General features: G+C 38.5%; 1 protein-coding gene across 2 annotated transcripts in view; it reads left to right on the plus strand.

The window, feature by feature from the left end:
- The window catches only part of LOC134344112 (transmembrane anterior posterior transformation protein 1-like), a 103257-nt gene that overhangs the window by 49240 nt on the left and 26164 nt on the right, over positions 1–27853 (plus strand). For both annotated transcript variants that reach the window (XM_063043396.1, XM_063043397.1), the window contains 7 exons: positions 352–487; positions 2659–2756; positions 3541–3610; positions 6926–7006; positions 8715–8824; positions 11598–11657; positions 18315–18383. In XM_063043396.1, the coding sequence (XP_062899466.1) occupies positions 352–487; positions 2659–2756; positions 3541–3610; positions 6926–7006; positions 8715–8824; positions 11598–11657; positions 18315–18383 (624 nt within the window). The remainder of the gene's footprint in view (positions 1–351; positions 488–2658; positions 2757–3540; positions 3611–6925; positions 7007–8714; positions 8825–11597; positions 11658–18314; positions 18384–27853) is intronic.

Raw genomic sequence — 27853 nt, forward strand, 5'->3', positions numbered from 1 at the left:
CATAACTAAGGAAAGATGTGCTGGCTCTAGAGAGGGCCCAAGTTCAGAAGAATGATCCTGGAAATAAAAGGTTTAACCTATCAGGAACATGAGATTGCTAAGGGTTATAGGGAGAAGTCAGAAGAATGGGGTTGGAAAAGAATTAGTCATAATTAAATGACAGAGAAGACTCGATGGGCTATGTGGCCTAATTCCTCTCCCATAACTTGTGTTCAATTTACTGGATTAGATTTTATTAATGAAATAGCAGTTCTTTGACAATTATTTAATTAGCATATTTATTTTTGAAATGGGATTACATAACTTTCAGGAATGTGCCATTAATTATACAGTAGATGGATTTTCCCACAGGTTGCAGATCGTCTTTTCTCTTCATTTGGTCAAGATATTTTGGATGCACTGTATTGGACAGCTACAGAACCAAAAAAGAAAAAAAGGGCTCATATTGGGGTGATACCTCACTTTTTCATGGCAGTGCTTTATGTTTGTATCCTTTGAACTAAATATATTATAGATCTGAATTTTTCATATTTTTAGTCAATTACAATTATTCATGATTTTATGGAAGATTTTGATGACATACTGAATGTAATCAATTATTTCTGCACAAATGAAAATAATTTAATTAATATTTATATTTTCTATGCAGATCAAATATTAATTATATTAAGTTAAATATTCATCGCTTTTACTGAAGGGAACAAGACTGAATATTAAATACCTGAAATATGTAATTGTGACTTATCAGGCATAAGTGTAGTAGTGTTTACATGGGCAAATACTGTGCTCTTCAACATTTTATTGTCATGGGATTTTATTTCAAAATGTGCTTTTAGTTTTCACTGGTTTTATACATTCTTACTGTAATTTTGGGTGAGGACAGATATATGATTAAATGTGGAAAGAAGAAAACTCTCTGCCTGAAATGCAACTTACTGCCATTGGCTTTGTGAGGTTTGCATCTCTGTCTGTTCAGCAAAAATTATTTGATTGGTATGAAGTCATTGTATTGTGCAATAGACATAAGCCAAATGAAAATTAAGTCCTTTTATCATTTTGTTCCTGATACCATTTTAGATCTTATTTAGAACCAAAAACATTTCTGCACTGATAATTGAATATTAAGTCTCTTAGGTCTCTAAGTATGTTTCAGTAAATGTTATTTTTGATTTTGATTTTTTTTAAATCAAAATTTTCTTTGCTTTTTGTTACTAGCTTTTTTAGCATCGAGTCCAACCATTCTAATTTGCCTGTTTTCTAATTTGCATTGTTAATTTCACAGTCCTTCAAACTGGATGTTCAGTCATGTCTCAGATATCAGGTTTATCTTAAGAGTTGCATAACACTGTTTCAGTGTTATAAGTTTTCATTAATTTATAGTGCATTGCATATTCAGGATCGAACATGCGAAGGCATGTGTAACATTGGGCACCTATGACCAAAGATACAGTTGTATTTTATGCAGGTTGGAACTTTGCAGTTTATGAAATTCAGTCTTATTTGTTAGACTCTTTTAAGGTGATTTACTGTCAGTTTAGAATATAGAACTTAGAATGGCACAGCACGGGAATAGGCTTTTACATTAGAAATCAAATGTTTCTTCCACATTCATATGCCTATCTGAGAACCTCTTGAATACCTCTATCATACTTACTTCCACAGCCACCCTTGGCAGTGCATTTCAGGTACCCATCATTCTGTGTTTTGTAAAAAAAACACTTGCCCTGGACATCTCCTTTGGACTTCCTTCTCTCATTTTAAATATCTGCGCCCTGATATTAAACATTTCAAACCTGGGAAAAAGATACTGTATGTCTTTCATAAGCCTTTACAACTTTATTGGATCACCCTTCATCCTATCCCACTCCAGGAAAAGATCTCAAGCTTGACCAACCTCTCCCCATAGCACATGCCTTGTAATCCATTCAGCCTGCTGTTAAGCCTCTTCTTCACCCTTTCCAAAGCCTTGACAGCCTTCCTAAAATGAGGCAACCAGAACTGAGTGCAGCAGCTGAGATGCAGTTTAACTAGAGCTTTATAAAGCTGCAGCATAGCTTCCCAACTGTTGAAGTCAGTTCCTCAATTAAAGGTAAGCATGTCACATGCCTTCTTTACCACTATACAGGTTGTATAGCCAAGACCCTCTGCACATCAACACTGTTAAGGGTTTTGCGATTGAGAGTGCACGATCCCTTTGCATTTGATCTCCTGACGTTTAACACTACATTGACCGTGTTAAACTCCATCTGCCATTCCTCCACACATATCTGCAACTGCAACTGTGTCTGCAACACACATATCTATATCCTGCTATATTCTTTCTCAATCATCTACGCTGTCCACAATCCAACCCATCTTTGTATCACCTGCAAACTTACTAACCCTACCGTCTATATTTTTATCCAGGGCATTTATACATATCACAAACAACAGAAGCCCCAGTTTAGATCCCTGTGCAATACCACTAAATACAGACCTTCAGCCAGAATAAGTCCCATCAACCACTACCCTCTGTCTTTAATGGCAAAGTCTGTCCTGAATATAAATTTAATATTGCCAGATATGAACAATTAGGTATTTGCACAAGCAGTATTTTCATAGCTGGGTAAGTTCTTTTTTTTCTTTGTTTCTGTGCTATCCTTAACAAATTAAATATAGTCCTGCATACAATTTTGGTTATGGTACAAGCAACAACTTTGAACGTTGCTTTCAATTCCCACAACAAATCATTACTTACCATCATGATGTCAAATAATGTGAGTATTTTGTGTCTATATGTTTTAATATACGGATTCTTGTGCACCTTAACAGTTGAATAATGTGTTATCAATGTACTTGTTTATAATGCAAGTAATAAAAACAGTATATTTTATGAATATACAAAACAATGTAATTTTACTTTTACAATTTTAGTGAAATTCAATATTGCCACAATTATTGAATCATAGAATGATAAAGCACATACAGAAGCGACCGTGATTTGTTGCCTGTTTGTTAGAGCTATTGAATTAATCCAAATAATTGCCCTTTAACCTAACTATTGAATTTGCATCCTTTCCAGAGAGGACATTCTAATCATAGTAGCTCACTCATTTTTATGTTGGCTCCAATTCTTTTTCACTTACTTTAGATCAGTTACTTCTGGTTACTTGTCCCTCCTTCCTTCACCAACTTATTTCCTACCTTTTATCCATTCTCTAAATCCACTTCCTCATGTTCTTTTTAAATCTTGGAATCATTGTAATGCTGTTGACGTGTCTAATGCCCTGGTTTCACGTGTATGGATTTTTTACAACATCATCTTCTGTACAGCTGCAATAAATATAACCTCTGCCAAGTTCTAATTTATGGCTAAACAAAATGTGCCAGATGCCTTTGTTTTGATTGGATAGTTGCAATTTGTTTTCTTACCCTTTTTATTGTGATACTAATTTTCAAATACTAGATTGTCCCCAAAATTCACTTACAAGTAGTTAGTTAATGTTAATAGTTATATATTATGCTATAATGTTTCAAAACTGATTTAATTTTATTTAACAGTTTGTGGAGATAAAAGGAAGTGTTTTCAAGAAGTTTGAGAAGAACAATTTGTTTCAGATGTCTAATAGCGGTATGTACTGCTCCACTGATCTGGATTGTTTGTTTAACAAAAAGTGTTGTTTTAGAAATTATACCATGAGTTTGAAAATCTGTTTTACAAGCCTGCTTTAAATTGGGAAGTAGAGTTTCCACTTTGAGTGCACTTGTGAAATGATGTCTGAAATCTGCTTGAAATTGATGAGCTTAGATTCATTTAATGGCAAATTACTTTGCATAACTGTAAAACTAACATGTTTCAAAAGTGAAATTAGGCAGTGTAATATAATGCTTCTATTCCCTTTTTATTAATTTTTTTTGATAGAGTGGAGAACGATGTTACCAGTACTGCTGAAAATAAACTGATAACCTTAAATAAATATCTTACGGATTCAGATTAGTCCTGTTTCTCTCTCCAGTGACACAGCCTGAATAGGAGTATTTCCAATACTTTTGCTTTTATTTCACATTAATAGTGTCTGTAGCCCTTGATTTTGAATCTTAAAAGAGAATGTTTAGGTTTTCACCTTATAGTGATCCAGCTACAGATCTCTTGTCCACTAAACAAAATGTTTAAATCAAAGTTCATTGTTATTATAGTAATGCAATGTTGATTTTTAAATTTCTATATTGAAGGAAAATGAGTGATGTGAAGAAAGAATAAGTAGGAATATGTAAGCATTGATTGAAGCTAAGACCTTTCATTGCAGTTAACATGATTACAAATTAAGACATTACTTTTTTTAAAGGTGTTAATTGTATGTGCTAGTGGGGAAAAATATTTTATTCCAGCCACAAAACAATGATGAGCCAGCCAAACCTTCAAAGTTTGGGCCTTTACTAACTATTACTTCTAGGCCAAAAATTAAAAATTTTATGTTTATTATTTATCCTGTCTTGTTTCTGTCTTCTGTGTTCTCCTTATTTCATTTTCTTTGTATGCTTGTTTTATTGAATGAAATGTTCAAGCTTGAATTAACCTGGTATAGGCTCTGTGAACTATGGATTTAATTACTATGCTTTTAAAAGACGACATTTGGATAAGCTGGCATCTAACTGCCACCTCATGGGTCCCAGAATTCCTATACAAAGCCCATGTTGATTTGGGTTTTTTCGGTATTACTAACCACAGGGCAAAAGTTCACAAGAGAGCTCTGGGCATTTATTCAACTGGCAACAAAATCTGGGCCATTACCATGTTATTTTTATTATGATGTTATATATGATTGGATGACTTTTTCCAGCATATTCTATTTTTGTTATAAATGATAAAAGCACTTTAGTTTCCATGACAAGCTTTCATAATTCATTCAGTTTTTATTATCAACAGAAAACTTAAAAGAACCAAAATACATCCATTTATTTTGGATATGATTTTTCAATAAAGTAATACTAGACTGAATAGAATTTAAAGTTGCATTTTCAATAGCAGCATTATGTTAGAGGCTGCATAAGATTACTTGATCTAACGGTGCACAGTAGAGAAGTATGCATGCCCTGAGTTTTCAGAATGTTTTCAAAGTCTATTGTCTACAGCAAGATATTAACTAATAGTTTGCCTAAACTTCAGGATTCTTTATAAATCCTCTGTGTATGTGAGAAAGAAGATTTCCTGTAGAGGCTTTTCCTGGTAAAAAGAGAAGCAAATAAAAGTGTTATTGAGTAATATGTTTATATAGATTAGGTATTTGGGGTTGAAAATAAAATTAAATGGAGGAAAATTTGTTAAGAAGAGTGAACATGTATATGGTGTTAGAATAAAGCCTTGGAGTGCTGCAGCACAGGGAAACTGGATTGGAATATTCAGTGAAGCTGACTGCAATTGGAGATAGGTGATAATTGAGATTAAATTGATACTCAGCCAAGGATTTGTGTGGCATTGAGTTTAAATTTATAGATTGAAGCCTCTGATAGAGACCTAGGAGATTACTTGGTCTGGTGATTGGAGAATGGGAAATGTGACATGACTGAAAACTCGGATGATTGATGAGTTGGAAGAAACAGAGTGCATTTCTCCTAACTTCATTTAAGATCCTGGGGGATTTTGTGGTTAATGGGGCTTGGCATGATAGTTTATAAATTTAGTTGGGGTGCGATGACATAGGATGCAAATGAAATAAAGCATTTGTCTTAAAGTGATCCAAATCCTATTTTGCTTTCGAAACACTTGGTAGTTCTGAGAGTACCCAATGGAAACTGGAAAAAGAGCATCTTCCAAGTTCTCATGCTGAGTTCCATAGGCAGTGCTACATTCTAAATGTCCATAACCTTGTGTCTCTGACATAGAATTTGGTTAATATTTCAAGGATGACTTGTGCCAAAATGTTTTGTTATGCAATTGAATTTCTAGGCACATATTTTATATCATTGCTGTTGTTGACATCAAAATTACTATAAATGTGCATTATCTCATAATTATCAAACCACTTTTATGGATGGGTAATTATCAGATACTGTGCATGTTCAGTAATTCTGTTCAGTTGTAGGTGTATAGTGTAATAGTTTCCATGCAGTGAAATTGATAACTGCTGAATTACTTGTAATATGCCAGTCTTGTAATAGTGAATAAATGTGAATTTAAAATTTTGGTGATATGGTGGTTGAACCTATATTTTTTTCAATCACGTAGAGTTTCAACCTTGTCAGTACAGAGATGGGTACAACCATTGTGAAATACAGGACAGTTTATAGAATATAGAACATTTTAGTACAGGAACAGGCCCCTTGGCCCATAATGTCTGTGCCAACCATGATGCCAATTTAAATTGCATACAGTACTTGCCTGCCTAAGGTCTATATCACTCTATTCTCTCCCTGCTCAGGTGTCTGTCTCAATGCCTTAAAAATGTTGCTATCAGATCTGCTCTGACATCTATTGTATATTTTTAAACATGTCTTATAAATCTCATTTAAAATTTTCCCCTTTCATCTTAAAGTTATACCCTCCAATATTTTGAGACAGCTTAACACCATTGTTGTCTGTTAATGACCACTGTGCTTACACATATTGTTACTGACACTGTGGCACACCTGAGAAGCCAACCAAATGCTCCTCATTCCTTACACTGCCAAATCAAATATAAGATAGTTAGATGTTCCACTCTAGCTTTTCTTGTGTCCAAGCACTGCAGTTGCTCGTCTCTAATACCTTGCATTGTGTGTGTTCTTCTTTTAATAGTTTCTGTTATTCTGTAATTTAATTTTGGAGGCACTTTTAATTTTTAGTCACTGTACAGTACTTTTGAAAAAGCACTGAGATTCTTGGTAAAAATCATCAGTACAAAATACAAAGAAGAATTTTGGAACAATTTTAACATGACCACTAATGTAGACAATAATCTGTTTGCAGATATAAGGGAGAGGTTCAACAACTATGTACTTCTGCTGATTGTTTGTTTGAGAAATATGGAACAATTTTCATGGAATCCAGGTAAAAGAGTACATGTGGATATCTTTTACTGTTTTTATTATGCAGTTAACCTGAGTGATAAGCATAGTCTATTGTGTACAATAAAACTCCATTAATCCAGTGCACTCAGGATATTTGTCATGTTAGATTCATAGATTTTCTGAAAGATTGAAGTTAAATACTTTTATTTCACTTTTTTTGAGGACACTAAAGAGTAACGTTTCGGTGAGCCAGCTAACATCTCCCTTTGCACTGGACCTTTGAATTCTTGACCAACAGAAGCAATGCTGTTGCTCCACAAGGGTGCATCATCAGCCCCTACTCTACTCCATAAAACTCATGACTGCATGGCCAGATTCTGCTCTAACTCCATCTACAAGTTTGCAGATAATATCGTTATAGTGGACATATTCCACATAGTGGTCATCAGAGTACAGGACAAAGATTGAGAGCCTAATACCTTGTTGTCATTGACGGCAATATTTTCACCAATGTCAGCAAAGCAAAAAAGCTGGTCATTAACTTCAGGAAGGGAGTGATGCACATGTTCCTGTTACATTAACAGTGCTGAGGTCGAGAGCATTAAAACCTTTGGGTTCCTGGGAGTGCACATCACCACTAGCCTGTCCTGGTCCAAACAAATTGACATCATAGCCATGAAAGCTCAAGAAGGTGCTTACTTCCTCAGAAGACTAAAGAAATGTCAAAGCATGTCTGCTTTGACACTCATCCATTTTTATCGATGCACCGTAGAGAATAACATGTTCAGATGCATAACAACTTGGTATGGCAACTGCTCTGTCCATCACTACAAGAAACTGCAGAGAGTTGTGTACACAGCACAGTAAATCATGGAAACCAGCCTCCCTTCCTTAGACACTGTGTGCACTTCTCGCTGCTTTGATGAAGCAGCCAGAATAATCAAAGACCCCACCCACTCCAGACATTTTCTCTTCTCCCCCTACTATCAGGCCAAAGATACAAAAGCCTTAAATCTCATAGCACCAGGCTGAAGGACAGCTTCTATCCCATTGCTATAACACTATTAAGTGTTTCCTTAGTTCAAAAAGTTGCACTTTTAACCTCAGTCTACCTCATAATGATCTAGTACCTTATTGTCTACCTACACTGCACTTTCTCTGTAACTGCAACACTATTCTGCTTTCTGTTATTGTTTTACCTTGTACTGTCTCAAGGCTCTGTTGTAATGAATTGATCCATCTGTATGGCCAGAGACCATGGGAAATGGAACCAGGTAAGTTTTAAGAGAGTACAGCCAAACATACCAGGTTAATTTAAAATGAATACAGGATCTGGAACCCTTGGGACTAGATGAGAAATGCAGAAACGTGAGCCCCAGCAAGTGGACAGCGAATGCAGGAATCAGAGTGTGTGGGAAGGGAGCCTGTTTACTGGGGCCCTGAAAATTGCAAACATCACCTGGTGAGGTGATAGAGATTTCTGAATGGTCATATGGTAGATTATTGAAGTTTTACTGCATTTGTCTTATAGAATAATAGATCCATTAATCTAAAAATATTTAGCTAACCTTTGGTTGCAGTTTGAATTGTTTAATTTATTTTTAGTATTTCTTTTATGTGCCAAAACTTTCAAAGTAGATCAGGGTTTAATAATGTTTATAACTATCCTTCATGGTAATCTGCCTGTCTAGATTATATTTAAATCTATATGATTTTGTAAGATTAAGTTTCATTTTTGCCCCATTTAGACCATCTCTGGGTGTTGTTTCCAGATGTGTGCATGGTAATTGCATCAGAAATGGCTGTGGATGTGGTTAAGCATGCTTTTATTACGAAATTCAATGATATTACCGCTGATGTGAGTATACTAATAATTATTATTTGTGTAAAAGACATTTTGCATTTTATGCTGAGTTTTTAATTAATTGGTGGTTCCAAAACACTTCACTATATTACTTTTTACCATTGTTAGACAATGAAATTGCATTCAGTTTCCACATAGAAAAGTTCTACCAATGGTACATCAAATAAGTAAACAGTTGATCTGTTTTAAGTTGTTAGTGGGATACCATGAAAACTATTAACACTATTACTGACATGAGATACCTGTCATTCTTGCAAGATTATTGTAAATTATTTTTTTGAGATGGTGGGGAACAAAATGCTTTATTTTCAATACCCAGTTCTAGAATTAAAAACAAGTAATTTGAAATATATTCAATAGCAGTTAAAGTTTCCTCTATTATGTTTCAGTTTAATTCTTACGAATACTTTTAAGTATTATAACAGGCATGTGATCATTTAATTAACACCAATCTTTAGCTCTTAAAATTGACATTACCAAATTACTTGTAAATTATTGTTAAGATCTATGTTTATATCAAATTCAGAATGCAACAACATGGATTTTGCTGGGTCTTAACAGCAATTTTGCATGAAACTGGTATTTACCTACAGGAGTCCAGGCAAGTTAAGGTCTCCTATGTAAATGTTCTTGCTGGTTGAGCTCTGCCTGTGATCTTCAGCTGCATTCCTGGAAGGTTGAAGTAGAAGCTTGATGTCTTACAACCAAGGAATCTTATGCGGATCTTGTGACAGTTGCAGGGTCCATGAGTATGGTTAAAAGGAAGAATGATTTCTATTTTTCCAATTATTTTTGTTTATTTTTTATTATTTCAAGTATTTCTAGGTGCTTTATAGTGATTTTATTTTCATTTATTAAACAGGTACTAAAATTATGTTTTATTTTGTTTATAATGAATTTTTAATGTTTCTAAAAGATTGAAATTCTGTAACAACTTTAAAAATAGAAAAACATGGCTTTCAGGCGTATTTTGTGACATGGGCTTCTTTTGGCCCACTCACAACATCATTGAAGGCCTATATACCAGAGAGGGTCTTGCTGCTTGATTTCAGAATGGTTTCAGCCAGAAAGATCCGCCACATGAATTCAGACGTGGGTGGGACCGTGAATGGCTGAAGTGGTTATTGTGGCAATGGGCCAGACTCACTATCTTTGAATTCACTATCTTACATTTGGTGTTCAGAGTGAATACATATCAGAAATACTTCCTGATTCTTGGGGAAATGTATCACAGGCTTTCACTTGTGTTTTCTGTTTCCTTCTCCCCTTTCTCAGTCCTGCTGAAACTGCATTGACTTGGAATATTATTTCTCTCACCTATGCTGTCTGACTTGAACATTTTTCCAGTGTTTTCTGTCTTTACTTCAGATTTCTGGCATTCATGAGTGACAGATGCTATGCAGTTGTCCTTTAGTTCCATTACTGCACTACAGGTGATGTCCAACAGTAATGTTAGCTACATAGTGCTGGGATTCCCCATCTGTCAACAGACAATGTATTTGTTTCAGTACTGAATCAGCCAGATGCCTTATTCTATTAATTTACAGCAACCACAGATTCAGACTTTGAACTCATTACTACTTTGTTCTTCTAAAATGTAGTCCCTGATTAGCACTGCCATTCATCAATTTTTACCTGTCCATTTTCCTACCACAGAAGGTTGATCAAAAAGACATAGAATTTCAAAAATTCATTTATTATCAGAGTATGTATACCATATACCATCTTGAGATTCATCATCTTGCAAGCAGCCACAAAACAAAGAAACACCATAGAATTCACAAAAATACCCACACCACAAAGGTAGTCAAACATCTAATGTGCAAAAAAGAAAGAACAAATCGTACAAACAATAAAAAAGCAAATAAACAACCAACAGATCATGAATCACAGAGTCCCCGAAAGTAACTCCATAGTCACGTAACCAGTTCAGCACTGAAACTGGTCCAGGAGCTGCAGAGTTAGTTCAGTGCTGAGGTGAGTAAAGCCTCCCGGAGCAGTAAGCTGAGCAACGGTTTGTCCTCCATCCTTGGCCTTGATGCCTTAATCTTTTTAATCTGGTTTATCGCGTAAATAAACCAAATATCAGTTCGTTATCCATTCTCATGCCCAGGCTCCACAACCTCAGTGTGGATCGAAGATTCACTCCAGCACCAAGTTGGATCCAGCACTGGCCACCGCACCTGTACCTGTATTCTCAAGAGTTCAGTTTGCCAAATAGTTCAGGATACCACAATAACACCTGGTTATATAGACAGTTCAAAAGCACACCTCCTGGCAGGAAAGTGCAGGCTGCAGATTACAGTGTTTGTAGTCCTGAAAAAGGCCTTACAGATTTACAGAATCGTCAGTAGTTTTATTTGCTGCGTGCAAAGCATCACTCTGTCTTGCAGCAACATCTTCGCAACAGGAATTTGGTTTAGTACATTTCTGTTTATTGAGAGCCAGTTAAGAAAAGCAGAAAGCAATCAGTGGGAATGAATGTGTCTATAACATGTTGGCAGGCTGTGGCTGGTGTGATTAGCACAGCAGTCATTGCTAGGGGCCCCAGTTGTTCACAATCTGTATCAATGTTTGGCTAAGAGGACATGGATCTGGATCTGGGGAAAAATAAGTTAATATTACCCATGGGTCATCAATAAACATAACTGGCTTGATGATGGCAGTACGTTCTGGTCCATCTAGTGCATTCAAGGTCATTTTGATATCATGTTGTCTAAATGGGTTCTGAATGCTAAAAGTCTGCACTTTTTTTTCCTGTGCATAGGTATATAGTGAGTATAGAGCCAGCCTTGCATTTGACTTGGTTAGCAGCCGTCAAAAAAATGTAAGTATCTAAATGCACTTCCTTATCTATTAATTTTTATAAGATTATAGTTTTTCCAATTCAATGCAGCACATGGTAAAATAAAACACCATAAACTTTGCCCAACAATTGTATTTATTACTCGCAATTCAAGCAACCCAAAGATTTACTGTATATTTTCAAATAAGGCTCATTAACTCTTCAGTTACAAAAGTTCCAAATTTTACTACTTGTATTTAGATATTACCTGCTCTAGATGAACCTGACCAGGGTTTGACTTGGTGAGTTCTTCTCTGAGTCGTAGAACAGTACAGCACATGACAGGCCCTTCAACCCACAATGTGTTGCCACACCAATCACCAATTAAGTTATGCCTACATGATGTACATATCCTTCCATTTTCCTCACATTCATTTTTTCTGCCTCTACCATCTCACCCCAGACAGCGCTTTCCAGGCACCCACCACGCTCTGTTAAAAAAAAAGAAGAAAAATGCCCCTCTCATTTCCTTTAAAATTATGCTCTCTCACCTTAAATGCATGCCCTCTGCTATTAAACATTACCACCCTCGGGGAAAAAGATATTGTCTGTCTACTCTGTCTATGGCTCTTGTAATCTTCTAAACCTCTATCAGATCTTACCTCAGCCTCCACAGTTTCAGAGAAAACAACCCAAGTTTGTCCAACCTTTTGGCATAGTACATGGCTCTAATCCAAGCAACATCCTGGTAAAACTTTTCTGCACCCTCTCCAAAGCCTTGACATCCTTCCTAAAATGGGGCGACCAGAACTGTTTCTATACTCCAGACCCGCCTAACTAGAGTTTTATAGATCTGCAACGTGATTTCCTAACTATTGAACTTAGTGCCTTAACTAATAAATGCAAGCATGTCATACGCTCTCTTAACCACCCTTTCAGTCTGTGAAGCCACTTTCAGGGAGCTATGAACTTGGACCCCAAGGTGCCTCTGCTCATCAATGCTGTTAAGGATCTTGCCCTTAACAGTGTGCTATCTCTTTGCATTTGACCTGCCAAAGTAGGTTGCAATCCTACTAATCAACCCATTACTTTATCATCCAGGTCATTATATACATCACAAATAGCAGATGTTGCATTACAGATCCCTGCAGAACACCACTAATCACAGACATCCAGCTGGAATAAGTCCCTAGATCACTACCCTATGTCATCTATGGGCAAGCCAGTTCTGAATCCAAACAGCCTATTCACCATGGATCCACGGCTATTGTACCGTTCCTATTTTTGAGTTCTACCCATTTAGACTCAGTGGATGAGCTCTCTATATTTAAGTCCCCTCTGAATGCAACTGTGATATTGTTCCTGATTAGTGCAATTCCCTCATCTCTTTTACCTTCTATCTTTTCTTAAACATCAAGACCCTGGGATGTTAAGCACCCATTCCTGTCCCTCTCTCAATCTTAATCTTCTGGATGAGCATCCCATTAGTGACTTTCTCATATGCCTTACCAACATCCACAGCTCTACCTTCATGAATTACCCCCATCACCTCGTCAAAAAACTCAAATCAAATTAGTAAAACACAACTTGTCCTACACAAAGCCATACTGGCTTTCACTAATTAGGCTGTGACTTTCCAAATGCTCATAAATCCTATCCGTACAAATTCTCTTCTGTAACTTTCCTACCACTGATGTGTGTCTCCCAGTCTATAGTTTCCAGGATTGTCCCTTGTTCCCTTCTTGAATAATGAAACAATATTAGCTACTTGTCAGTCCTCCAGGACCTTGCCTGTGGCTAGAGAGGACACAAAGATATTGGTAAATACTGATGTAAAATACTCAAGGACCTCACCCACATCCCCCACATCCAAGCAAAAGTTCCCCTTTTATCCTTGAGTCATCCTACCATCTCCCTAGCTATTCTCTTGATATACTGTATTTATAGAATGTCCTGAGATTCTCTTTAATCCTATTTTCATGGCTCTTCCTGGCCTTACTAATTCCCTTCTTGCGTTTTTTTTCTGGCTTCTTTATAATCCTCAAGGACACAGTTTGATTCTAGCTTCCTAAGCTTTACATACTTCTCGACTAAATTCATCACCTCCCTTGACATCCTATTAAGGTTCTATTAACTTGCTACCCTTTTCCTTCCTTCTCTTTGGAACATACCTGTCCTATACTTTGTGCAGTTGGTCTTTAAACACGCTCCATATATTAGATATGAACTTCCCCAAAAAGAGCTGTTTCCAATTAATACTCCATAGTTCTTGCCTAATGCTCTTGTAATTTTTCCTGCTGCTATTTAATGTACTCCCACAAGGCCCATACTTATCCTTATCTATAGCTGTCTTAAAACTTAAGGAGTTGTGGTCACTGTTCCCTATCATTCACCCACTGAAAAGTCAGTCATCTACACAGGCTCATTAATCAACACCAGGTCCAGTACAGCCCCTCATCTTGTTGGACTATCTACATACTGATTTAGGAAACCCTTCTGGATGCACCTAACAAATTTTCTCCATCTAAACCTCTTGCACTCAGAAGGTCCCAGGTAATATTAGTGAAGTTAAAGTCCCCCATGGCAACAACCCTATTGTTCTTACACCTTTTACACCTTTCCATATCTTTTTTCCAATGTCCTGGTAGCTATTGGAGGGAGCTATTGTACTGTTCCTATTTTTGAGTTCTACTCATTTAGACTCAGTGGACGAGCTCTCTATTTAAGTCCCCTCTGAGTACAACTGTGATATTGTTCCTGATTAGTGCAATTCCCTCATCTCTTTTACCTTCTATCTTTTCTTAAACATGAAGACCCTGGGATGTTAAGCACCCATTCCTGTCCCTCTCTCAACCACATCTCTGTAATGACCAGAACAACAGAGTTCCATGCTCTAAATTCATCAGCTTTACCCATAATATTTCTAGCATTAAAATACACATACTTCAAACTATCCGTTCCATCACATCTATTACTTTGCTCTTACCTGTTCTTACTGGCCCTGACATGTACCATCCTCTCCACCACCCCGTTTTCTGATCTGGTGCTCTGGTTCTCATCCCCCTACCAATCTAGTGAACCTCTTGGCCAGGATATTGGTTCCCCTCCAGTTTAGGAGCAACTTGTCCCTCTTGTACAGGTTAATCCTGCCCACGAAAAGGTTCCAATTATCCAAGAACCTGAAACCCTGCCCCAGCACTCTTGAGAGTCCCTACACTCACATTCTTCTGTAGTTGGTCTCTGGAGTTACTGTTATTGGTCATTTATAATCCATTTTTTAATCCATTTCTTTGCACACATCTTAGATAATTTGCTTTGCCTCTTTCAAATTCCTTTTGGCACAATCACTTTAGTCACATGGTCATCAATTATCAAAATAGATGTTTATGCTTTGCAAGTTGCCAGACTGACTGTTTCACAAGATGCCAGTTTCCAAAACATTTCCATTTGCTTGTTCTGTTCTGCAAATAATTCACAGAGGGATGTAAAGCTATTTTGGCTATTTTCTCACTAATCAGATGTAGGTGACATGCCCTTCCTTCTCAGCACTGTGCTTCGTTCTTAGCATCTTTCTTTCTATCTGGCAGTATCTTTTCAGAACCCCATAATATATTTGACATCTCTTGAATTGGTTATTTGATTATTATAAAATGTTGTTACTGATAGAAGAGTTATTCAAAGTTGACGCTTTTAATTTAAATAAGCCATAAAATGTGATGCTTTTATGCCTGGTTATAGTGCTGCAGAGACTCAGCTGGGAGAAAAAGCCAGGTTGGCAGTTGACCAAAAGCCTATTTGCTTTTCCTCTTAATTAAGTAGTTAAGACCAATGTGACTCAAGTTTTACATAATGATTCAGATCCCATTCAAAGGCATGAAGAATGCTTACATGCAACATTGGCCTTAGATGGTCAATCCTAAAACTACTTCATACACACATGCTTGTTTATTGAGTATTCACACCACATCTATTTATTTTGTCTTTTTCAGCCTCCCCTTATGAACAGCTTAATTGGAAATATTCTAGGAAATTACAAGACCCCAGCAGTTTTCATGTCATTCACAGAAATGCATCAGACTTATTATTTAAGTAATGGAAAGGAAAATAATAAAACTTTTGATGCCAATTGAAAACTACTTTGCAACAATATTGAGATAGAAAGGTCTGCAAGCACTTCAAAGATAGACCTGAGAACAAGAATTCAATGATTTTAGGTTTGTTTTAATGTGATCAAATTTGGAGATCATTTTGAAAATGCCACTAAGCTGCAATGTATTTCCAACTCAGCAAGGAAAGAAGCAATTCTCTGTTTAATTGTGGAAGCTGCTGTTCTGTATGGCTGTTTAAATATGTAAATAAGCATTTACTGAAAATCTAAATTTGAATTGATATATGTATTAAAGGAACCATCAGTATTCTGAATTTTGGAAAGGAGAATTTTTGGTAAGCACTAAAATAATAAGCAAAATAAATTTGTATAAAATATATTCTGTGGCAGTGGGGTTCCATCAAGGGCCAAAGAAGCATTCTCTTCCTGGTTCATCTGAGCAAAAGAATAAGACTAGATTTACAGCTCCCAAACCTGTGTAAATTTTCAATAAGATTAAGACTAATTTGTCTATGGCCTTCATCTCCACTTTCTTGCCTGATTCTGTATTATCCCTTTATTTCCCCTGTCATCCAGAGATCTAGCATGACCTGAAGTATATGTAATAATACAGAATCTACTGTAGTCTGGGGTGAGGAATTCTCAAACGATCCTCTGAGGGATCAATACAAAATAATGTATTTTTTTCTCAAAAATGGAATACACTTTGGTGCAGCTGTTGCCTCACAGGTTAATTGATTTGGAGTTAAAAGCTAACCTCCAGTGCTGCTTCTGATAGTGTAGATTTCCTATGGGTGCTCTGTTTTCTTCCCACATCGCAAAGTCATATGGATTAGCTGGGTACTTTGCCACTGTGGTGAGTAGTAGAATCTGTAGAGAATTGAGAGGAAGGTGAGAAAATGAAATATAATTCATGTAGGATTAGTGTAAGTGGGTGTTTAATCCTCGTTCTGGACTCAGTGGGCTAAAAATCCTGTGTCTGGATAGGAAAGAGTTCAGAACGATATGGATGAAGCACAGGTAAATAGCAACACACACAAAATGCTGAAGGAACTCAGCCGGACAGGCAACATCAATGGAAAAGCGTACAGTCGATGTTTCGGGCTGAGTCCCTTCAGCAGGACTGGAGAAAAAAAATGAGTAGTAGAGTTAAAAGGTGGGGGAGGGGAAGGAGAAACACAAGGTGACAGAGGGGAAAAGGTGAAGTAAAGAGCCGGGAAGTTGACTGCTGAGAGAGTTACAGGGCTAGAAAAGGGGGATCTGATAAAGGGCAGAAGGCCATGGAAGAAAGAAAAGGGGGAGGGGCACTGGAGGGAGGCAATGGGTGGGCAAGGAGATAAGCAGAGCGAGGGAAAAGGGAATGGGGAATGGTGAGGGCGTGGGGGAAGGCATTACCACAAGTTCGAGAAGTCAGTGTTCATGCCATCAGGTTGGAGACTACCCAGAGAGAATATAAGGTGTTGTTCCTTCAGACTCATCACAACAGTGGAGGAGGCTATGGAGGATAGACATTTTGAAATGGAAATAGGAAGTGGAATTAAAATGAGTGGCCACTGGGAGTTCCCACTTTTTCTGGCAGACGAAGCATAGGTGCTCGGCAAAGTAGTCTCCCAATCTACGTTGGGTCTCATTGGTATACAAGAGGCCATACTGGGAGCACCAGACAGATTCACAGGTGAAGTGTCACCTCACCTGGAAGGACTGTTTGGGGCCCTGAATGGTAGTGAGGGAGGACGTGTAGGGGCAGCGTAGCACTTTTTCCACTTGCAAGGATAAGTGCTAGGAGGGAGATCAGTGGGAAGTGATGAATGAACAAGGGAGTTGCACAGGGAGCGATGCTGTGGAAAGCAGAAAGTAGGGAGGGGGAGAAAAAGATGTGCTTGGTGATGGAATCCCTTTGGAGATGGCAGAAGTTGCAGAGAATCATCAACTTCTCAAACTTCCGGTAATGCCCCCCCCCCTTTCACCATTCCCCATGCCTTTTTCTCTCTCACCATATCTCTCTGCCTGCCCATTGCCTCCCTCCTCCCCCATTTTCTTTCTTCCATGGCCTTCTGTCCTCTCCCGTCAGACCCCCCCCCCACCACTTCTCCAGCCCAGGATTTCTTCCACCAATCAACTTTCCAGCTCTTTACTTCACCCCCTCCCCCTCCCAGTTTCACCTATCACCTTGTGTTTCTCCCTCCCCTACCCCCACCTTTTAACTCTACTCATCTTTTTTTTCTCCAGTCCTGCTGAATGGTCTCGGCCCGAAACACCAACTGTATTCTTTTCCATAGATGTTGCTTGGCCTTTTGAGTTCTCCACAGTTTTGTGTGTGTTGCTTGGATTTCCAGTATCTGCAGATTTTCTCTTGTTTGTGACAGGTAAATAGCACGATTTTGGATGGGCAAACTGTTTGGCACGGATAGTTGGCCCAAATGACCTGTTTCTATACTCTGTGACTCTGCCTCTAAATAAATTAATGACTCCATGGATGCTGCATCAAATGATTAGAGAGTTCATGCTCACTTGTCAGACAAAGACAATATCTTTTTAATTATTTATCTACTATTTCAGGTCTGTTTAATAATGAACAAATTATCTTACAGGCATATACAGATTATAGTGATACAGTATCAAGAAGAATGGGATTTATACCACTTCCGTTAGCAGTTCTGGTAAGTTTATAGGTATAACATATTTATTGTCTGATAAGTTGAAATATTTTCATTTTATATGGCAATAATTACTGCTGGAACTGAGTTTTGAATAGAATAATGTTCAAAGTAGAACGTAGTTAAATGTATAATAAGTGACCAATGAATGATCCATGAAAGCAGCTTTGAAGTGACAAAATCTTTATTTTTTTGTTCAATGTTGATGAGGTTGATGTCACATTATAGCTCAAGCATGGTTGCAATACTGAAGATTTTAAAAAATGTCATAACAATGGATAGGATCTGCTGCATTTTGATCTGAGTTGATATTTATTCTTGTAATTTATAATCTTTATGTATTGGACTGTACTGCTGCTGCAAAACACCAAATTTCACGCCATGTCAATGATATTAAACCTAATTCTGATTTGGAGTTGATGATTTTGGTCATTTTGATTATCCATATCTTGTTATACAAGTTATCTGGCAGTGTCATTGAAATACAGAGAGTAGAGAGCTAAAATTGGATACAGTTAGCAAATAAATGAACATGAATTTACCCTTTGGTTAATGTTACCAAATGGTAGTATTTGGATAGAAGTGGAGGTATCAAAGGATAGACCATTTGAAGAAAACTATTGCTCAAGACAAGCTGTAGAGACCTGTAACTACACAATGTGATGCATGACAGAGGGGGAGTCTTGGCCCACCAAATGAAACTTCGAAGAAATTTTGTGAAGTTTGTGTTTATTGTTATACTAATTCCACTGTTGGAATAGTTAACCCCATATGTGCCATCTTTATAACAAGGAAGAAACATTGGATTTTGGGGATTTCTGGAGAAATGATTATGTTCTGGGAGAAGAAGTGGTGGGATATAGAGTTGATTAGTGGTCACAGATGAACTAGTAGTTGGGGAGTATTAATCAGAGCATTTTTGAAGAGATAAAACAGATTCAAAGACTATTAATCTATCAATATTGCCAGATACCATGAGGTAGAGGAGATTGAGAGAAACAAAAACTGCAGTTGTATTTACCAAAGCTATGTTTGGGGATCTTTTATTAGAATATGTGAGACCCTGGGTTTTAGAGTGATGGGAAAAGAAGGAGAATAGGACAGAACATTTTTTTTCCACAAAGCACTGGAAGTTGAAGTACAAAATTAAAAGAAAGGGGCTCAAACCTTGTTTATCATTTTGATAGGGTTCTTTTGTATTTTTGGTTGACTACAGAGTAAGGTGTCATATTCACTGAAATGGCTGTCATAATGTTTGATATGGACCAATGTTCCCTCTAATTTGTAATGACTAGTGTGCACAAAAATCTTGTGCTGTGCGATTTTTTTTTTGCCGACTGACAACATGTGTGCACTGAATTTTAAATATAGAGGTATTCATTTTAATAGCTAGCAAAATATTGTCAACAAGAACTTTGATCTCCTCTGATCATTTTCACTCTCACTCATCTGCACTCTCACAAAATATGCGTAGCAGGCCTGTAGTGGGTAATGAAGGATTTTTTCACCGGAGTTTTTGCACACTGTCCATGTGATTTGTTTGCTAAAGATGCTTTAAAAAGTCAAGTTTCCAGATATTATTCCACTTCTTTCCACTTGCAAATTCTCCAACAACTTTTACATCGTGACAATACACACAGGTAACACCAGTTTCTGTTTTGTACATAAATATTTCTCGTAGCTGCAGGTTCCTGACCCATGAGCTTTCAGTGTAGTTGTTTCTACTGTTTCATTAAGTTGTTACACTTTAAATGAACTTGGAATTCTATTGCACTTCACACCCTTTGCTTCTTTGGAATTCAGCGTAGTGAATCAATAATTTCTTCAATAATAACAGCATATGTAAGCCAGCTCTAAAATCTGCAGACAGATCCTTACAAACTCTTTGTTGTCAGCACCATCTGCATGAGAAACCAGAAAAGAAAATGTAATTGTGCATGATCATGAAATATACTTAACACACCAATGAGGCAGAGGGTGACAACCTTTTGTGTGTAGTTTAAATTCCTTTTGTATGCTTGTAGCAAAAGATGTGTGCATGCGCACACCTTAGAGAGAACATTGACGTGGACACAGCTGATCTAATGGTTAATTAACAGATGTGTGCTATGTTTATGCCCACTCAACTGATGAGTTGAAGTGCGAGGCTGGGTATTACAGGTTGTGCACGCCTTATCTGAAATGTTTGGGGCCAGAAGTACTTCAGATTTTGGACTTTTTCAGATTTTGGAATATATAATGAGACAGCTTGGGATCGCTGTCATTGGTCAAATAGAGCTTTGACCAGCCCCCAATTGGACATCGGAAGTTTGGACAGGAGTGGACTTTTGCCCATGGGCAGCGGACCTGATTAAAGGTGGGAGCGGATTGTGGTAGTATAATAGAGCTTTGACCAGCAGCCAATCGACGTTTGAGATTAATTAGTAAGAGCAAATTATAGGAAGGCCATCATCGCAGTGGCTTTTGTCTGAGTGGACGTAGAGTGGTGATCTTAAGGCTTAAGCACTTTGAGGTTTCACTCAGAGGAAGTAAAGGAAAGAAAAGCTTAAGTTTTTTCCTTCTCCTGTTTATATCTGCTCAGCTGCGACAGTAGGGCTGTCAGGCAGAATAGTGCAGTGCTGCTCTTGTGGGGTATGGGAAGGCAAGGAGACCCTCAGTATCCCAGACCACTACAAACTGCAAGAACTGCATCCAGCTGCAGCTTCCAACAAACTACGTTAAGGAGTTGGAGCTGGAACTGGATAAACTCTGGATCATTCGGGAAGCTGAGGGGATGATAGATAGGACATATAGAGAGGTAGTTACACCCAAGGTGCAGGACACAAGAAACTGGGTGACAGGAGGAGAAAAGGGATTCAGGAGCCAGTGCAGAGTACTTCTGTGGCCATCTCCCTCGATAACAAGGTACATCTCTTTAGAAACTGTCGGGGGAGGGGGTGACCTAGCAGTGGAAAGTCACAGTGTTGGGACTCTGGCACAGAGTCTGTCCCTGTGACTCAAGGGAATGGGGAATAAAGGCACGCTGTGATGATAGGGGATTCATTAGTTTGGGTGAATGGAAAGGAGGCTCTGTAGTCAAAAACAACATTCCCAGATGGTATGTTGCCTCGTGGGTGCCAGTGACCGGGATATTTCGTATTGAGTCCTCAGTGTTTTTAAGTGGGAAGGTGAAAAGCCAGAAGTCATGGTTCATGTAGGTACCAATGACATGGGTAGGACAAGTGACAAGGTTCTGCATGGGGAGTTCACGGAATTGGGTGCTAAATTAAAGAGCAGGAACTCCAGGTTTGTGATCTTAGGACTGGTGAGGCTAGAACTAGGAAGATTATACAGTTTAATACATGGCTAAGGAGTTGGTGTAGGAGGGAGAGCATAAGATTTTTGGATCATTGGGCTGACTTCCAGGGAAGGAGGGACCTGTACAGAAGAGATGGTTTGCACCTGAATTGGAGGGGGGCTGTTATCCTAGTGGGAAGGTTTGTTAATGCTGCATGGTGGGGTTTAAACTAGTGGTGCAGGGGGATGGGAATAAGACTTCCTGAACAGTTAGTGGAGAGGTTGAGGAGGCAGATGTTGGTAAGACCTCAGACAAAGTTAGGAATCAAAAGGTTGAGCATGGTGCGACAGAATCGAAAAGGGTGAATCAAAGTCTGAAGGTATTGTATCTGAATGTGCCCAGTTTGTGGGATAAGGTAGATGAATTTGCAGCACAGTTGCAGATGGAATAGGTATGATGTTGTAGGCATTACTGAACCATGGCTGAAACTTTATAGCTGGGAGCTTAATGTCCAAGGATACACATTGTATGGAAAGGACAGACAGGAAGGCAGAGGGAACGGTGTTGCTTTGTTGGTAAAAGATGAAATCTAATAATTAGGAAAAAGAGATATGGGGTCAGAAAGTGTCAAATCATTGTGGATAGTGCTAAGGAACTACAAGGGTAAAAAGACCCTGGTGGGAGTTGTATACAGATCCCCAAACAGGAGTAAGGATGTGACCTACAAGTTACAATGAGAGATAGAAAATGCATGCCAAAAGGGCAATGTTACAATAGTCATGGGGGACTTCAATATGCAGGTAGATTGGAAAAATCAGGTTGGTGCTGGATTACAGGAGTGGGAATTTCTAGACTGCTTATGAGATAGCTTTTTGGAGCAGTTCATGGTTGAGCCCACTAGAGGACCAGCTGTTCTGGATTGGGTGTTGTGCAATGAATCAGTGTTGATTAGAGACCTTAAGGAAAAGAACCCTTAGGGGAAAGTGATCATAATATGATCAAATTCACCCTGAAATTTGAGAAGGAGAAGCTGAAGTCAGATGTATCAGTATTACAGTGGAGTAAAGGGAATTAGAGAGACATAAGAGAGGAGTTGGCCAGAATTGATTGGAAAAGAACAGTGGCAAGGATGATGGCAAAGTAGCAATGACTGGAATTTCTGGAAGCAATCAGAAAGCACAGGATATATACATCACAAAGAGGAAGAAGTATTCTAAAGGAAAGGAGACACACTGTGGCTAACAAGAGAAGTCAAAGCCAAAGAGAGAACATATAATAGAACAAAAATTAGTGGGAAGTTAGAGGAATGGGAAGCTTTTAAAAACCTCCAGAAGGCAAATAAAAAAAAGTCATTAAGAGGGTAAAGATGGAATACGAATGTAAGCTAGCCAATAATATTAGAGGATACCAAAAGTTTCTTCAGATACATGAAGTGTAAAAGCAAGGTGAGAGTGGATCGCTGGAAAATGATGCTGGAGAGGTAGTAATGGGGGGACAATGAAATAGTGAACAAACTGAATAGGTATTTTGCACCAGTTTTCACTATGGAAGACACTAGCAGTATGGTAGAAGTTCCAGCTATCAGGGAACATGAAATGTGTGAAGTTATCATAACTAGAGAGAAGGTTCTTTGGTTCTAAAGGTAGTAGGTAAGTAACCAGGAGCAGATGGTGTACACCCCAGAGTTCTGAAAGAGGTGGCTGAAGAGATTGTGGAGGCATTAGTAATGATCTTTCAAGAATCACTAGATTGTGGAAGACTGTAAAATTACAAATGTCACTCCATTTTTCAAGAAAGGAGATAGGCAGAAATTATAGGCCAGTTAGACTGACCACAGCAGTTGGAAAGATGTTGGAGTCAATTTTTAAGGATGAGATCTCAGGGTACTTGGAGGCACATGATAAAATACTTTATACTTATAATTTATATGTTATTGTTAAACAATTGATACTAGAACATACAATCATCACAGCGATATTTGATTCTGCTCTTCGTGCTCCCTGGAGTACAAATCGATAGTAAATATTAAAAATTTTAATTATAAATCATAAATAGAAAAGGGAAAGTAAGGTAGTGCAAAAAAAATGAGAGACAAGTCCGGATATTTGGAGGGTACGGCCCAGATCCAGGTCAAAAATATGGCATAGTCAGTATGGTTTCCTTAAGGGAAAATCTTGCCTGACAAATCAGTTGGAATTCTTTGAAGAAATAACAAGCAAGATAGGCAAAGGGGAATCGGTTGATGTTGTGTATTTGGATTTTCAGAAGGCCTTTAACAAAGTGCCACACATAAGGCTGCTTAACAAGCTACAAGCCCATGGTATTACAGGAAAGATTTTAGCTTGGATTAAGCAGTGGCTGATTGGCAGGAGGCAAAGTGTGGGAATAAAGAGAGCCTTTTTCTGGCTGGCTACCAGTGAGTAGTGATGTTCCACAGGGGTCTGTGTTGGGACGGTTTCTTTTTATGTTCTATGTCAATGATTTGAATGATGGAATTGATGGCTCTGTTGCCAAGTTTGCAGACAATATGAAGATAGGTGGAGGGGCAGGTAGGTTTGAGGAAGTAGAAAGGCTAGAGAAGGACTTTAGACAGATTAGAAGAATGGGCAAAGAAATTGCAGATGGAATACAGTATCGGGAAGCATATGGTCATCCACTTTGGTAGAAGAAATGAAAGGTTGACTATTTTCTAAGTGGAGAGAAAATATAAAAAACTGGGATGCAAGAGGACTTGGGAGTCCTTGTGCAGGATTCCATAAAGGTTAATTTGCAGGTTGAGTCTGTGTTGAGGAAGACAAGTGCAATGTTAGCATTCATTTCAAGAGGGCTAGAATATCAAAGCAAGGGTGTAATGTTGAGACTGAATAAAGCACTGGTGAAGTCTCACTTGGAGTATTGTGTGCAGTTTTGGGCCCCTTATCTTAGAAAGAATGTACTGAAACTGGAGAGGCTTTAAAGGAGGTTCACAAAAATGATTCCAGGATTGAATGGCTTGCATATGAAGAGTGTTGATGGCTCTGGGCCTGTATTCACTAAAATTCAGAAGAATGAGGGGTGACTACATTGAAACCTATTGAATACTGAAAGGCATTGATAGAGTGGTTGTGGAAAGGATGTTTCCTATGGTGGGAGAGTCTAACACCAGAGGACACGGCATCAAATTAGAAGGGTGTCTGTTTAGAACAGAGATGAGGAGGAATTTCTTGAGCCAGAAAATGGTGAATCTGTGGATTTCTTTGCCACAGGCAACTGTGGAGTCCAAGTCCTTATGTATATTTAAGGCAGAGGTTGATATATTCTTGATTGGACAGGGCATGAAGGGATACCGGGAGAAGGCAGGAGACTGAGACTGTGAGGAAAATTGGATCAACCGGGATGAAATGACAGAGCAGACACAATGGGCCAGATTACCTCATGCTGCTCCTGTATCTGATGGTCTTGTTTCCCACTCTGAATTTATGTGCTACTGGTAAGCAGTCTTTGTCTACACTTATTCATATGTACTTAACAGTAAAAATTATTACATATCATCAGTATAATGAAAATGTAATGTGTGCGGGGTAACAAAAAGCAGCACTGTAGCATCAGGAGAAAACTGCATCAGTTGTTGAACAACAACAACAGGCTTTCCACCTACAATGTCGTGTTTTGATTAAAAGGTTACAGGACACTGTATTTCTATTTTCCTTTTTTTATTTATGTAAAGTATAAAAACTGGCAGCATTGTAGATGTTCTGGTGTTAGATTTTCATCAGCAATAATCTTCTCAAATTTATCAATGAATTTCTCTGCTGCTTCATGATCAGCAAATGATTCATCTTTAAAATGTTTAAAATCTTTAAAAAAAAATTAATGCTATGCCTTAAATTTCTGCAACTGGCCTGCTGAATATTCAGAAATTGTTAAGGGGCATTGTTCACTCCAACACTGATGAATGTATTCTTTCAATACATGATTGGGATCTTTGTTTTTCACTTTATGCAGTATTTTTCTATTTTTCTTTAACTTCTGTTCATTACATGCGTGAGGTCACTTCTCAGAACTACCTGTGATGGGCATAGACCTGTGCATTGATTGGGAATCTTCCCAGCACAATTTTCTATTGTGATGTCATGTCAGTGATCAAAAAATTTTGGATTTCAGATGTTCTTGGATTTCGGAATTTTGGTTAAGGGAATTTCAACCTGTACTATTAATTAGGATTATTCTGTACGCCACTAAGAATAGATACATACATAAAATCACCCTTCCTTGACTCTGGATCTTCTCGTGTGTTGCTAAAATGCACATTCATGCTTTTTTTTTAAACCTCCAACTTCATTATTGTCATGCTGTCCTAATGCCTTTTCAGCTGGTGGGAGTCAGCTGGTGAATCACTCCATGCAGGAAACCCAATCTTTTACCTGCTTGTGTAGTCACTATATGCGGCTAGTTAGTAATTTTGTAATCACTGGTAAACTCTCAGCTTTCCACCAAGATACTTTTGAATATTGAGGGATAGTGACTCCACTCTCTTGTTAGTGATTGTCATTGCCTGGCACTTGAGTGATACAAATGTTGTTTGGATCTTACTTATGCAGACATATACTGCAAAGTTATCTGAGGACCTGTGAATATAATTGAGCATTGTGTAATCCTCAATGAATGTCTGCAATTTTGACCTTATGAAAATAGGAATGCCTTTAATGAATCAGTTAAAGATATTTAGCAACACACATCAAAGTTGCTGGTGAACGCAGCAGGCCAGGCAGCATCTCTAGGAAGAGGTACAGTCGACGTTTTTGGGCCGAGACCCTTCGTCAGGACTAACTGAAGGAAGAGCTAGTAAGAGATTTGAAAGTGGGAGGGGGAGGGGGAGATCCAAAATGATAGGAGAAGACAGGAGGGGGAGGGTTGGAGCCAAGACCTGGACAGGTGATTGGCAAAAGGGATATGAGAGGATCATGGGACAGGAGGCCCAGTGAGAAGGAAAAGGGGCTGGGGGGACCCAGAGGATGGGCAAGGGATATAGTCAGAGGGACAGAGGGAGAAAAAGGAGAGAGAGAGAGAAAGAATGTGTGTATATAAATAAATAACGGATGGGGTACAAGGGGGAGGTGGGGCATTAGCGCAAGTTAGAGAAGTCAATGTACATGCCATCAGGTTGGAGGCTACCCAGACGGAATATAAGGCGTTGTTCCTCCAATCTGAGTGTGGCTTCATCTTGACAGTAGAGGAGGCCGTGGATAGACATATCAGAATGGGAATGGGATGTGGAATTAAAATGTGTGGCCACTGGGAGATCCTGCTTTCTCTGGCGGACAGAGCAGGATCTCCCAGTGGCCACACATTTTAATTCCACATCCCATTCCCATTCTGATATGTCTATCCACGGCCTCCTCTACTGTCAAGATGAAGCCACACTCAGGTTGGAGGAACAATGCCTTATATTCCGTCTGCGTAGCCTCCAACCTGATGGCATGTACATTGACTTCTCTAACTTGCGCTAATGCCCCACCTCCCCCTTGTACCCCATCCGTTATTTATTTATATACACACATTCTTTCTCTCTCTCTCTCCTTTTTCTCCCTCTGTCTCTCTGACTATACCCCTTGCCCATCCTCTGGGTTTTTCCCCGCTCCCCCTTTTCCTTCTCCCTGGGCCTCCTGTCCCATGATCCTCTCATATCTGCTTTGCCAATCACCTGTCTAGCTCTTGGCTCCATCCCTCCCCCTCCTGTCTTCTCCTATTATTTTGGATCTCCTCCTCCCCCTCCCACTTTCAAATCTCTTACTAGCTCTTCCTTCAGTTAGTCCTGACGAAGGGTCTCGGCCCGAAACGTCGACTGTACCTCTTCCTAGAGATGCTGCCTGGCCTGCTGCTTTCACCAGCAACTTTGATGTGTGTTGCTTGAATTTCCAGCATCTGAAGAATTACTCGTGTTTACATAAAGATATTTAGCTTTAGCACTGCCAGGTGAGCTCCTATTGCAGTGTGTTGTAACCAGATACCTTCCTTCTAACACCAACAGGATGCCAACCTCAGCACTTGCCAGAATTTGCAATCATGCAAATTTTGCAAAGACTGTTAAATGTGAGACTTTATTAAATGCTCTTTTGATGTCAAAAGGACTTGGGTGTTAAGTCCACTACTTTTCATGTTATGGATGACAAAATTGATGGCTTTGTGGCCAAATTTGCAGATGATGCAAAGACAG

Source organism: Mobula hypostoma, chromosome 3, assembly GCF_963921235.1.
Source record: "Mobula hypostoma chromosome 3, sMobHyp1.1, whole genome shotgun sequence".
Classification (NCBI taxonomy): Eukaryota; Metazoa; Chordata; class Chondrichthyes; order Myliobatiformes; family Myliobatidae; genus Mobula; species Mobula hypostoma.